The 13000-nt window shown below is 35.5% G+C and overlaps 1 protein-coding gene across 1 annotated transcript in view; it reads right to left on the bottom strand.

The window, feature by feature from the left end:
* Nucleotides 1–13000, bottom strand: part of PPP1R13B (protein phosphatase 1, regulatory subunit 13B) — a 38778-nt gene that overhangs the window by 9686 nt on the left and 16092 nt on the right. Inside the window, exons 3-7 of the mRNA XM_009587577.1 lie at nucleotides 9151–9252; nucleotides 7946–8120; nucleotides 7357–7553; nucleotides 5248–5412; nucleotides 4229–4409 (exon numbers count right to left, since the gene is read on the bottom strand). Of these exons, the coding sequence (XP_009585872.1) occupies nucleotides 4229–4409; nucleotides 5248–5412; nucleotides 7357–7553; nucleotides 7946–8120; nucleotides 9151–9252 (820 nt within the window). The remainder of the gene's footprint in view (nucleotides 1–4228; nucleotides 4410–5247; nucleotides 5413–7356; nucleotides 7554–7945; nucleotides 8121–9150; nucleotides 9253–13000) is intronic.

A 13000-nucleotide genomic window follows, 5' to 3' on the forward strand; every position in this document is an offset into this window, starting at 1 on the left:
GTTTCTCTTACTCTAAGGAGACCAGAGATCATTTCTCCTTCCCTGTTGCCTGTAATTATCTTAGTGGAGCATGTAGCATCAGTAAAGATTATATGTAACATGTAACTAACTTTACTAGAGGATAACAACTAAAATGGAGGGGGGTTTGTGTGCGTGTGGAGATTTACTGAGATTTCTGAACTCCCATAGTAAGACAACATCAAATGAAAAACAGGTATTTAATGGCAAAGTTTCCCATTTCATTTCAGTTTTATGCCCCTAGAAAACAGAATCAGCAAGGCTATTTCTAGAATTCTTTGCCATCCTTGTCTAGTATAGCAGATAGTCTAAGAATAAGCTGCATAGGAACATTCTAATTACAGGGAATTTAACATCACCACTCTACTTGCTATCCATAAGCCTTATCCTCTTTATTAAGTATCCCTTTTCTCCCCGCCTGCCCCCCACAAATGACAACCTGAAGATTTCTTGACAATTACCACCCAATGTTTTCACTGTATTAGGTCATAAACCTATTTATAGGCTTATTAAAATCACAGCACTTTTAAGTGAGCAAAAAACCCCAAAGTTACACCTCTGCATTTAAGCTACTATACTAATTATTTTTTAATTATATGTGCAGACCATTCCTTAATATTACACACACTGTATTGTATTAAACTTTGAAATTCAGATCAATTGTGTTTGAATTCTGAGAGATAATTACTTTGGAGCAACAGTATTTTTGTGGTTGGTCATTTAAATAGGGTTAACACTTGCATATTTTTACACTGAGAATATAGTATATAGTCCAGAAATCACTTTTCAGACTTGCAAACTGTCAGGAAGCGAAGTAATGAGGCCCAGCTTTAGTATTGGCAACATCCAAGAACTGGACATGTTGGGTTTTTTGTTTTTGTTTTTAATCATCTGGTTATCCAAAGCAAGACCAAAAAAGATGACTGTCTAAACACTTTGACCCTAAATAATGGCAAATTTTCCAAGTATGCACTGAATTAACATTTACTGTACAAAATACACAGGATGTTCCATAACTCCAGTAAGGTTATGGTTCAGTAAAACTTTTGTTTTGAAGATCAGTAAAAGGTGTTATAACTGATTCACGCTAAACATGAAAGCACCTTTAGCCGTAAGTTTAGCTATTAAGAAAGCACTTACAGAAACAACAGCAAAAATCCCGAAGAATTTAATTATCTTACCTGCAAATACAAGCCCACACTCTTCTATTAGAAAGATAGTTATACAAAAACTTTTTGTAATCCTTCAAATTCCAAATATTAGTGTGTTCATCGCCAAATTCTGAGGTAGCAGACTGGAAGTAAATTCAGACTCTCTCTCCTCCCTCTAACTTCTCTGTTTCATTCCACTTACTTAAACATCAGAATGTAACTGTTCCCACCTTCATGTCCTTCATATTATAATCTGGCAGACTTGCCAACTACCATGCATTTTTTATGAGTGCACCTCTCACGTACTCCCACAACCCAAGCTGAATCTCATGCACTTAACTAAGCTGCTGTTGCAATCTGCAACTGCAGTGTATGGCGCCAGAGGCTGCACGATAGGTGCTAAGAGGAGGCAACCAAACAGCATCTGCCTTCTGCTATCTTTGGTTAGACTGAACAGGTCCCAGACACTCTTGCCCATCTGATGGCAACGCCCTTCTGACAAGCCTTCACTAGCTCCTGCTTTCAGCCACCCCATAGCCATTTCAGCCAACTGGCTTCATTTTCTCCGCCGAATGTACCCTCTTGTCTGCCGCTTGTAAGACCACCTAACACCCCGTGTATTTCAACTCCCACCAGTCCATTTTGTATTTACATAAATAAGACAGTGACATGCAGACACAAAAGATTTTGTGCATTTTCTCTGATTTTACCTAAAAAATTTTGTAGGTCTGGATCCAGGATACTTACTATAGCAACTGAAGCGCAAACCAAGTATAACATTTTTGTCCAATGAAGGCAGCAAGATTCTTGCTATTGACTTGGACAGAGCGACCTTTTATCCCAACTCTGGGGCCAGTGCAACATGGAAACTCAAAGTTTCCCACAAAGTAACTCAAGCTAAACCTGTATGTAATACATCTATCTAATCTGAGATATACTAAAACATGCTTTGGTGATTACCATGGATTTTCTAATAACATCATTTTTCAGTGAAGAAAACTCATCCCTAGTACACTACTCCAGTACTCCAGGATGAATTTGCTGCAAATCTGTTTCCTTCAACGATGAAAAGCAACTTCTCTACAATTTTACATTTCAACAGCATCTTCTGCATGCCAGACCACAACACAAGTTCTAAAGATGCTGTTTAATATGCATCTGTACACAAGAGCTCAGATCACCATATTAAAAACTGAGTTCTTAGCTAGCCAGAGATCTTCTATGGACTCACAGTGCTGGGTGTCAAAGAGAGTAGGTGGCAGGCGGATGACATTGTGAACAGCAGACTGAAGAGAACTGGGAGGTGACAGAATAGGATCCACTATTATGTCTAAATCAGAAACCTTCCAGGTGTCTGGAGATTTCTTCACACACCCATAGTCTGTCTCTACCGGACACACCAAGGCAGATCCAGTTACACAGAAAAAGAAAGAAAAAGAAGTGGTGGAAAAATTATAACAATGACAATGGAGAAATTAGAACAGGAACACTCAGATAATGAGAAATAAAAGCATGACAGTTGAAAAACAATCCTCAATTTCTTTTCCTCCTGGGAGCATATAAGCTTCTCCTCACACAAATCTATCTTACAGGACTTTATTCAACTACATTCAGAGTAATAAAAACAAAGTCAGTCCTAAGGTAGAATAATTACTTTTATAAAATCAGAAAGTTATCATTCAGAGATCTCGTAACCTCCTGAGGCAGGTCTAGAAGTGGGTATGTATATCTTCTGAGGTTGATATTTACAAAATAGTGCATTATTTTTGGTTGGTGAACTTAAAAGTTATGAGCTGTCCTTTCCCATATGTGAAAACAGAACTGTGGCAAATTAAGTCATTCCATATTCTTAAGAGTTTTCCATTTGCATTTTGAATTAAACTGTAAGTATTGTTAAATCACTAATATCAATGGAAAAGACTGGGGTTTTTTTAAGTTCTGTTTGGACAGTTTCACTTCCTGACTTTGGGGTTTTGGGGGGGGAATTTCTGTCATTCTTTCCTATGGAGATGTTCAGACTGTCTTCCCTCCACCTCTTCCTCCCCATTTGGAAGCATACTGCAAGCTTTACCGGAGTATTCAGTTTTAAGTGCTGGAACATATGTGTGAATATTGCAGCAGCTTTGCTCTAGTGGTCATTGCTTATCTCATTTTTAGATGTCTCCTAGGAGACCAGGTAAACTAAGTCCTGTGGTTAGACCCACGGGATCGTGCATTTTCATTTGTATTATGCATGTTTTCCTAGCTAACCATTTCTTAAGAATTCTAATTTTGCTAAGATGTGAGCAGAGAGGTGAGCTTTGCCAGAATTAGAACTTAAGGCACAAATGTTATGACCTGTCTCCTTCAGTCTCCAATGTAAATTTTAAAAAAAAAAAAAAAAAATCTATTTTATAATGTAGATGGTATTATTAATCATGGGAGACATTGGAGCCAATTTTGGACATCACGTTCTGGGGAGTACTCTGGAGGGGAAGCTCCTTCACTAATGAAGGCAGAAACAAGTAAACAGCATCAATGCTAAGGTTATTCCATTTCAGAAATGCTCCAAGCACCACAAATTCTCGTATCTCAGAGCAAAACCTCCCATAGTTTTATTCTATTTTCCTATTTAGTCTCCTTCTGAGAAGTAGTATTATTTTCACTTGCTCACTAGCTTTGTTTTACTAGACAAAAAGCAACATACTGTAAATAGTTGTTTATAATGTAGTTTGCCAAAGTTGTTTTCATTATTATATTCAAACACACAAATCAATTGAAATGCTGTTAAAGACAGAACAGAGAATCTGTGAAGGAACATGTGCTCCTTTTAGTGGTGTACCAGCTAGTAAAATTTCAAGGAAAACACTCAGTCTCCTAAGAAAAATTCATGGAAAGAGGCAAAAATGCTTCATATCAAATGACCGACGTCCAATTCACAGAATAGTATCAAGACATCTAAAATTTGTCTCTTACACTACAGGGATTAGGCCAACACTAGGTCTCCTAAGATTACTCCTTTTCTTTATTACTCCTTTCCAAACCATGTGTATTAATAAACACCACATTTAAGTGCTTACCAGATTTTGATCTTCCATGTGTTGAGCTAGAAGCAATGGTAAGAGACTGTGGTTTAACTGGATCTACCGGTACAGCGTAAGTGCCAGCACTTGGAACTTGGATGTAAGGTCCTACTGCTGCCACCCTTCCTGAAGCACTCAAGGATGACTGGGGTGATGAAGTTCCATTAATACGATTCAACTAAAAAAAAAAAATCAGACAAATTGAAACGTTAACTTCCATCTAATCTAGGCATTTGTGCACGAACAGGAGGTCTAAATTTAATTATCTAGAACCATGCACTATAGCTAATAAAGTTAATAATTAAGTTACCATACTCCATGCTTCTACCCCCAAAAAAAAAAAAAAGAAGTAGAAAACACATTTATTCCCTAAAATCAACACCTCAAAAATTAAATTTCTCAGCCACAGAACATACATTTCTTGTAGAAACCTTTATCTGTATAAGGTCTCTTTCATTGTGCCTTTCTTAGGCAAATGGGCTAAAATGAGTTCTTAAGTGATCAAATATGGTTTTTTTTTAATTTTTAAAAGCAGTACCTCCAGCTAGGAATACATATGGGAATCCAAATTGATCGCTCTAGTCCTTAGATAAATGGTCTACTGTGCAACTGATTTCTTTTCGAAGTTCCAGACAACTATTAAGACTAACTTTATCAGACCATTTTTATTTTTATCAATTTTCCATATTGGAAGATCAGCATTTTATGAAAACCAGACTTTTTATGCTTTCATGCTTTGAAACACAGCCCATAATCACACTTTCCTTCCTAGAAATATAAACTACTGTAATTTTTAATATAGTATTGTCTGTGCCATAAAGAAAAATAAAAGGAAACACATTCTAAGTTTTCTGATATCTATGCAAAACTGTAAAATAGTTTTAAGAAGCCTGCTACTTTTAAAATAGGTTCTTTAGATGTAATTCTATTACTCGGCTAGGAAAAAGTGAGATTCTATGTAGTTTTTATAGGCTCTTGATAAACTAAAGTGTGGCCCTTTTAACAGTTTATCTTACAGGAATGTTTTCTTTTTGACGTGCCTCAACTTTTTTCTTGTACAGTCGTTCACGCAGCTCATTGATTCGCTTGTCCATCATAGCCACCTCCATATTACGTTTGTTTAAGAGTTCTTTCTGCTGCTGAAGCTTGGAGTTCTGCTCCTGGTTAAGCCTGTTACGAATCTTAAAAAAAAAAAAAAAAGCACACTTGTTAGGACAGTTACTTCATTTTGTTTGTTGTCAAGTTGTTTTTTAATACAGTGTTAAAAAACCCAAAGCAATTTGGATCGGTTATGTTCTGACATCTCTAAGGTTATGCTTCCACACAGCCTGTCAAATTAGCATTTGCAACCATGAACAACTCTTAGAAGAAAGCAGCAAAAGAATGTCCTAATAAACTAGTGGCTACCTATTAAATACACACAGACTGCATCCCACTTATAGAAATCGGATTGAAGAATTAGGCATAAAGATATTTCAGAACTGAATTACACTGTGAAAAATTAAGTCACAGAAAATGTTTGTTAAAAGTTATGTTTAACCACCAAGACAGTTTGAGTATCATGAAAACTAAGTGATATAAAACGTGTAACAGAAATTATGCTATTGATTCTGTTTCCAGTTCCACATGAAACTTCTTGATGTCTGAATGGGAGGTTAACTGAACTGCTACTGGAAGGACTGGGTACAGATTTTCCTCTCTACATAGGGATTAAACTGAAACCTTCACAGCAGGTTTACAGTAAGATTAGGGGATGCATTACCTTTATGGTTTAAATCAACCATGACAGTCTTTATAATTATTTCTCTTGTTTCCCATTGGCATTTTTTCATACCTTCAATAACTCTTGACAGTATTGTCTCAGTATTGCAATTTTCATGGTAATGTTACATGCAAAAAAAACCTGAGGCAAATTTAAGTCTTGGTAAACGTGTATGGGATCATTATGAAGCACAAGAGAGAAATCTTAATCTATTGAACATCTTTGCACTTAGAAATAATCATAAGGTAGATACCTGATCTAGTTGAAGATGTCCCTGCTCATTGCAGGGGGAGTTGGACTAGATGACCTTTAAAGGTCCCTTCCAACCCAAACTATTCTACGATTCTGTTCTATGATTCTATATGCCTTGTATAAATGGGGAAAGGGGAAAAAGAAGGAAAAAGGACCCTTACTCCTAATTCATTAAAACGTGATGGATTAATTTGTATGTTGTACTTGCTCATGTAAAGAAATGAGTGAGACTAATTTTGAAATTTAAATTAATTTTGAAATATTAAATATATATTTAGAGCTGTTGCCTTGATCACAATAAAGTACATGAGTAAATAAAAAGCCCTCAAATCCTGACACATTGGCACACAATTAAGTATTCCATAACTTTTAAACATAAAAACTGGACAAAATTTCAATGTAAATGGAATATTTAATTACTCTTGTGAGAACTAGACTTCAGATGTAACAATCTTCTTGGAGGAAGATACATGATAGTGATACAGGGAATACTGTGTGGATATGCTGCAGCTATAGCGCACTGTATAGCACACTATATAGCACACTATATAGCACAGTGAATACAGTGGAGCTTGTATTTTTGATGATTCTGTTAAAATGTGTTATTTAATTCCTATGTATTTTGTTTATTTGCACCAGACATTATAGCTATATTTTCACAATATATTTTAAATATCATTTTATTCACTGTCCAGTCATATCTCCAAGTTAAGATGACATCTAAGTGAGCTTGCTACACCCAGTTCTTTGCAAAATAGAAAAGTACTGAAATGAATTTTTTTCACTCTTTTTTTTTTTTAAGAGAGATTAAAACAAATACTAGATTATGTCAACACTCAGTATTTCAGTATTAGGGGCTGAGAAATGCCCTTCAGAACACTTGCACGCTTTGTATCATTAGGTGTATGAGCAACAACAAAAATAGTTTTTAAAGCTAATGAAATTCTGTTTTAAAGAGGGTTATATGCTAACTACAACCTCACACATTAGCAGCATTCCAATACATCAGTTTTATAAGATGGCACAGAACCAAATGGCCACCCATAAGAGCAGTAATACAACTTTTTAAAATCTACAGCTATCATCCAAATAGCATCTCTCCATTACTTACCTGTAGCTCTTGATACAACTTCTTTAATTCTACTGCTGCAGGTCCTGTCATTTGTCCATTGTAAGACTGAAACCCATTCAGTTTCCCTTTCCTTAAATCCTCCAGTTGCTGAGTAAGTTGATCCACTTTTAACACTGCAGCCTGTAGCTCCTGCTGCTTTTCCTGGAACATGGCACTTATATGCTCAATTTCAGTTGCTAAAATTAACCAGATAAAAATAACAAAAAACAACTAAGTAAAGCAGAAGTTGTTAATTTTTTTAATTCTACAGGTATTGATAAATACAACACACTGGTTTTAAATCTAGTATATGCACGCACCTATAAAATATTTACGTGTTGGGAATTTGCTAACAGTCATAATATTTCCTAATAGTTATAGAATAGTCTTGTTCTGACTTTATACCTGACTACATAAAACAGTTACGTCATATACAAATTTCATAGAAACACAGGACCCTCTGTAAGACAAAAAACATTCTATCTGAAATCCTGCTTCAATGCTATATGGACTAGCAATATAGCATTATTTGCTAGTCATGGGGTGAATAGTAAATAAACTAAATAAATTACTTAAGAATTCCACATACATAGATTGCCATTCATGATCTTGTTGTAGTCCACTTGTCCTCTCATGGCACGGATTTTTTTCAGCTTTGTCTCCTGGGTTTCAACACGTTCTTTAAGTTTTTGAAGCTTTTCACTCTCAGAAACCGACTGCTGCTGACGACGTTCTTGCTGCTTCAGATAACGCAAACGTTGTTCCTGACAAAATGAGGTTTTAGACAAGAGGTACCTGTTACCCATTCATTTTAAAAAAAAAAAAGTTAACTTAGAAAACCCATCACTATGATCAGTGGGGTTTTTTATTTCCAGAAATCAGAAAAATTTGTATCTAGTTAAAATATGTGTCAGTCCTCCTAGAAAAACTCTTCAACGTTAATTGAAGAAATCTGTTTTAGAGCAAAGATTCAAGATGTTTTAGACCTAATATCAAATTGACATATATGTGCAAATACAACCCTAGCCTGAACACTCATTCAAACACATCTGTGAAGCTTCCTCTGGCATTTGTTCTCTGCCACTATTAACACTTTTCCTGCTGTTGCAAAATGAACTTCCAACACTGTTATCCACATTCTCAAAGATGACAAAATATGTCCAACAGACCATTTTAAACAAGCTGACCTACTGTAAGATAATGTTCCAGTTATAAATAACAGTGCTTCTGCTGGACACACAAGGAAAATGTTTCTTTTTCTACATTATTTCCATCGAAAAAGAACAACAGAATTTATAGGTTGATTCCTAAGTACTCCAAGCATCCAATGCATACTGTATATTTTAACACTTACAACAATGTCAAAAACATTAAATCCACTCCCCACTCTGAAAACATACTTAGATTCTTACATCTCAGAGATTTTGGAAATGTAATATATTAATATATACAAAGTGGGTATATTCTCAGTGAATGAGCTACTAAAGATGAGCATAGAGCCAAGCCTGGTCTATCACAGATCATGAAGTGGGCCTCACAAAAGACACAAATAAAACCTAGCAATATTTTTATAAAGACACATAACTTGGCCTGACATGGGTTGTTATAATATCATTTACACTGAAATGTTGGATATTGCCTAGGTTAAGATAAACTTGGTAAAACAATGGATTTCTCAAGCTCTTTCTTAAGCTTATCTAGAATGAATTAGCATGTTTTTCCGTACCCATGAAACTTATGTTTGCATATGTTGAAGAAAATTTGTACTTGTTATGATCTGTATATAATTATTACCTTAGCAACCAACATTTGCTGTTGATTTTCAATCTGCTGCTGTTGCCGGGCAGCCATATCTTGAAGTTCAGAAAGAGTGAGCTCAACACGTGGATTCCCAACCTGCAGAACACAAAATGTGACATTAATGTGTTGATGTTTATTAAGTGTTCTGACTATAGAAGCTAAATCCCCACTCCTCAGAGGAAGGCTAAAGCCTCCTCCGCAGTCTTCAGAGGAAGAATAATGACAGATAACCTATGAAAGAGCAAGGAACCTCAGAGCAGAAAGAGAGGACACAGACCATGCACATACCAGGGACAGAAAGAGCAAAAAGGGGAAAAGCAGATGAAAGAGAAAAACACTAAGAGACAAAACAAACAAGAGAAAAAAGCCCTTATACTACGTTTAACGCTGCTCTGTTAAGATGTTCGGTAGACTCGGTACACAGTACTGGTACGGCACATGTGACAACACACATGCAAGGAGGTATTTTAAGCAGTAATTGGAATCTGAAGCTTCTTTCCTTTCCTAACACTTTCACTGTAACTGCCTTGGCAGCTTTAACTGGTGGTTAGCATTATTTACCTAGCACAGGACAAGACCACATGAGAACCCTTAGATAAAGGCTGTCACTAAGCTCACATCCAAAGATGGTGAAATTTCCTGGCAGATTGGAGCATTTAAGGTAAGAATCTGTGAAAAACAGTCTGTACAAAGTGAAGCAAAGTAAAGTTGATCCCCTTTGGATAAGTAAGTGGCTATTACTGAGCGAACTTTGAATGAAAAGACAAGATATCAGTGGGGCTTTATCACTCCTTTTGCATTCCAAAACTAACAAATAATTTACAAAATTGGGATAGAGAGGCAATTACTGAACATTATTTAAAATTTATATGATGCTGTGTGTCAATGTGTGAGACTGAATATTAGGTGTTTTTAAAAATGGATGCAATTGTTTCAATATATTCATAGTTCTATCACAAATATAATTTAAACCTATACATTAAATTACTTCAATTCAACTACATTTTTTATCATGCAATCACAAGAGAGTGCAGTGTAACAGGACAAATTCCAGAAGCTCACGCTTGCCCAATAGCTGTTTTGCTACTCAGAAAACCAAAACCCACAACCTTAGAATTCCACACTTTAACCACAACTTTAGAATTTGCACAAAAAGAGAATACCAGCCTTTGAAAAACTATGCTGGAAAGTTCAGAATAGCCCAGCATCTGTTTCAAGGTATTTACACGTAATTTAATTTATTGGATCAATGTAAAAGCTGGATTATTGCATTGTAATAATTCAATAAACAATGTAGTATTTTCACCAAACTACATGACTACACTATCAGTAGAACAAATTAAAATCATATCATTTCCTATCCCCAATATAGTCAATACTGCTGAAAAAGAAAAGAGAATTAAATGTTTTGGATATATTGATAAATAAAACTCTCTTTCAAATTAATGTTTACAAAATGGAATGAGGTCTAAACATTTTACAGACACACAAAAAAAAAGAAAGAAAAAAAAAAGACAGACCCCAAACACCTCACCACCCCAATCAATCAAGCATCAGATTGTGGATGTGATCAAACCTGATCCCAAAGAAAAGCCAATTTAGCTGCTCTGCTTTTCTGGGCCCACCCTACTGACTTCCAATGCAGTTCTGTGGTGATCTTGTCTGACAACGTCCCCTGCAATACTTGTACTTCACTCTAAGAAAAGTAAAATTCTCCTCTAACATCTTGTTGATACTGAAGTATCTCAGCCACTTTGAATGGCTTGTTTCATACTCCTACGTCAAATTCCTACTTAAGCAGGTGTCAGTTCTCCAATCAATGCATAATACAGAGCTGTTTCTTTAAGCGTCAGTCAGGAAAGGAAAACAGTATTTGTTTTAAAATAACTGATTTCTCCTTTTTTTTGCTGCTTGAACTCCAATATTTCATGTTTCTGCACACAATTATTCAGGTAAGATATGCACCTCAAGGTCAGTCACTAAAATGAGCCAGATTTGGAAAACCAACTTTTAAAGTTGCTGCATCTTAGACGCATGATAGAGACATGTCAGACTAAAATTTTTAGAGAAAGTTATTGTCCCTCTTTGAACATTTCCTACTGAATAAATTATGGAGCGAAATTGTAATTCTTACTGGACACTACAACTGAAACTCCTCTTACTGGTCAACAATAATGAAAACTATTTATGGTAGAGAAGTGATTAAAAAAAAAGAAAAATCTATGTATTTATTTCATTTATAGCTATATAGAATAGTGGAACTAGAACAAAAGGTAAAATCCACCCAAAACACTAATTCTCTGTTTCAACACTTTTTTAGTGAACACAGTAATTAAAAAAAAAGATTGAATCTAGCAGTGTGTACTTTTTTTAGTAGCATGACTTATGACAGACAAGAGTCCTTCACAATATTCTTTAAAGCCAAATAACTTGTATGCACTTGTGGCCACCAGCTAATATCAAAGAGAGACATTTTATTATTAATTACAGACTGAAAGGCACTAATTGGGTAAGAAAGTAAGGAAGCTTTTCCAAGTGCCATCCACAAACCAAAATGTGTTCACTTGAGACAAGAAAATAACACAGAAGAACCAGATGCTGTTCCCAGAACATGTTCAGGCTCTGCTGACTTCCTCTGGCATGACCTTCCGCCAGCAAAACCTAAAACTCTACGTCTGCTTCTGCTGGACTCTGTACGTAATTCTTAAAAGGGGCTCAGAATGGCTTGAAGGCTTCCCTCTGCATGACCAATTTTAAAAGTAAAAATGTTGGGGGGGTGAATTGATAGTATTTTCTCAATACACATACGCTCTTTTTCAAAAATATACAACTTGCATCAGACTATGCAAAGTCTTCCCAATGCTTCTCTCCTTTCTGCTTTGATCATCAATTTAGCAACATTGATAGCTCATTCTATTCCCAGTAGTAATTTTCAGTATAACACTGTCCAAGAAAGAGAGAGATGTTTTATTCTGCTAAGAAATCTTGTTAAAAATATATCCAGACTAAAAAAGTGGTATCTGTATAGGGGCATATTTCAAGGTAAAAAAGCCATTTCACTGAGTGAAAATTATAGATTTTCTAAATGAAAAACATAACCTGGGATGCACAATGACAATAAGAAACTGGTTTGTAAAAGCTCTGGAAACAAAAAAAAAACAGTTTGATCCAAAAGCTCAGAATTTTTACTGCTTTAAATAAGCATATTTGAAAGTATATCTTATAATGCCTGAAAAAACTACTGCATTATTTTGTATTATCTAAAATATAGGAGATTAATTATGAGTGCAAATATTAGCTCCTCCTTGAAGAAGCTATTAACTATTGTAAAATGTTTTAGAAAGTGTAATGTCTAAAAACATTTTATACATGGCAAAGCACAAGAACATGGGAAACAGTGATAATTAACCATTTAAATTCAAATGCTCTAAGAGAATCTTCTAATGTTTACCTCACTGAATACCAATAAGTGTCCCTTTCACTGAAAATAACTATACTATACTTAGAAAGAAAAGAAGAGGCAGCTGAGGAAACAAAGTTTTAAACCTGTAACTTCACTCGCAGTTTGTTCTTTTTCATCCACATGGCAAAAGCAGCAAACAGACCAAGCAGAATTCCTCTTCAACATCAAATCAATTATTTTCAGATAGATTGTTGCTGATTTCAGGTCTCCAAAACAGGACAGCATCATTTTTGAAACAGCATGAAAAACACTGAATTTTTCTCTTGCCGAGATCTAGCTGAATCAACTCGTTTAGAGCATTTCATATTAGTTGAGTCTGCTTGTAATAATCTGTACGCAAACGCCACCACTGAAAAAAGTCAGTCTCGGTCCTTCTTCAGA

This window comes from Fulmarus glacialis, unplaced genomic scaffold (assembly GCF_000690835.1).
Source record: "Fulmarus glacialis isolate BGI_N327 unplaced genomic scaffold, ASM69083v1 scaffold25681, whole genome shotgun sequence".
NCBI lineage: Eukaryota > Metazoa > Chordata > Aves > Procellariiformes > Procellariidae > Fulmarus > Fulmarus glacialis.